The sequence below is a fragment of the Lipotes vexillifer genome, unplaced genomic scaffold (genome assembly GCF_000442215.2).
Source record: "Lipotes vexillifer unplaced genomic scaffold, Lipotes_vexillifer_v1.1 scaffold225, whole genome shotgun sequence".
In the NCBI taxonomy this organism is placed as follows: domain Eukaryota; kingdom Metazoa; phylum Chordata; class Mammalia; order Artiodactyla; family Lipotidae; genus Lipotes; species Lipotes vexillifer.
The window spans coordinates 2,234,350-2,235,480 of NW_006787630.1; the positions used below are offsets into that span (position 1 = coordinate 2,234,350).

General features: G+C 69.2%; 1 protein-coding gene across 1 annotated transcript in view; it reads right to left on the reverse strand.

Moving 5' to 3' along the window:
* KISS1R (KISS1 receptor) overlaps positions 1–1,131 on the reverse strand; it is a 3,495-nt gene that overhangs the window by 971 nt on the left and 1,393 nt on the right. The window contains exons 3-4 of the mRNA XM_007460404.1: positions 623–758; positions 81–313 (exon numbers count right to left, since the gene is read on the reverse strand). Coding sequence (XP_007460466.1) covers positions 81–313; positions 623–758 — 369 coding nt within the window. The remainder of the gene's footprint in view (positions 1–80; positions 314–622; positions 759–1,131) is intronic.

The following is a 1,131-nucleotide window of genomic DNA, read 5'->3' on the forward strand; positions in this document are numbered from 1 at the left end:
CAAATGCACCTCACTCCCCCCTACTGTGCCATCCCCCCATCCCCTGCCCGGCCGCTCCCCCAATCCACCCCGCCGCGCACCTGCAGGGCGCTGTCGCCGGGCGCGGGGCGCACGGCGGACCGGCCCAGGTGGCGCAGCATGGCCCCGTAGCAGGCGCAGGTGGCGACCAGCGGCAGCAGGTAGAGCGCCAGCAGGTTGTAGAGCGCGAAGGCGCGCTCGAAGGAGCGGCTGGGGAAGGCCTCGCTGCAGTAGGTGCGCGGTCCGGGCGAGAGGCGATGTAGGGCGAGAACTGGCGCGGACACGGCCGCGGAGCCTGCATCACAGGCCCGGCTGAAGACCTGGCCCGGGGGACGAGGGGCGCGAGGGGGCCCGGGCCCTGGTCTCCCCGGTGCCTCTAACCCCGGTTAGGGTTAGGGTTAGGGCAACGGACATTGAGCGCCTCCTAGGCGCGCGTCTGCCCGGTTCCGCGCCCTCAGTAGCCCTCGCAGGGAAGGCCATTGCGTCCATTTCCCAGATGCAGGAGCGAGGTCCGGGGAGATGCAGTGAGTGCGTGTGTGGAGTGTGAGCCCAGGGCACGAAAACTTGTCCCCCCTACCCCGTGCGGCCTCCGCGCTGCACTCACCCGCCCAGATACTAAGGCTGACAGCCAGCGCCAGGTGGGGCGTGCGGCGGTGCAGGGCGCGCAGCGGGAACACAGTCACGTACCAGCGGTCCACGCTCATGGCGGTCAGGGTGGCGCACGTGGCCTGCACCGAGACCTGGGAGGGACGGGAGCCCAGCGTGTGGCCCCCTGCCTGGTCTGGACCTTTCCCTATCTGCGCCCTCCTTGCGGGTCCCCCACTGTCCAGCCACTCGAATACAGGCAGGACCTGTCCCGGGAGGGTCTCCAGGGCCCACAAGTTGAAGGGGCAGGAGAGGAGGGGATGTCAGAGAGGAGCCCAGGGTGGTGGGGGAGGGCGGAGTCATTAGGGGTAGGATGAGGCCCCCAAGACTGAGACCAGGAGAGGCAGATGCATCCTAGGATCCCGAGACGGGTGGGGCAAGAAGTAGCAGGGCTCCGAGCCCAACCCCCATTATCCCCCGTCTTCCTCCCTCCCACCCAGTCCAAGCTCCACCTGCTCCAGCCCCACC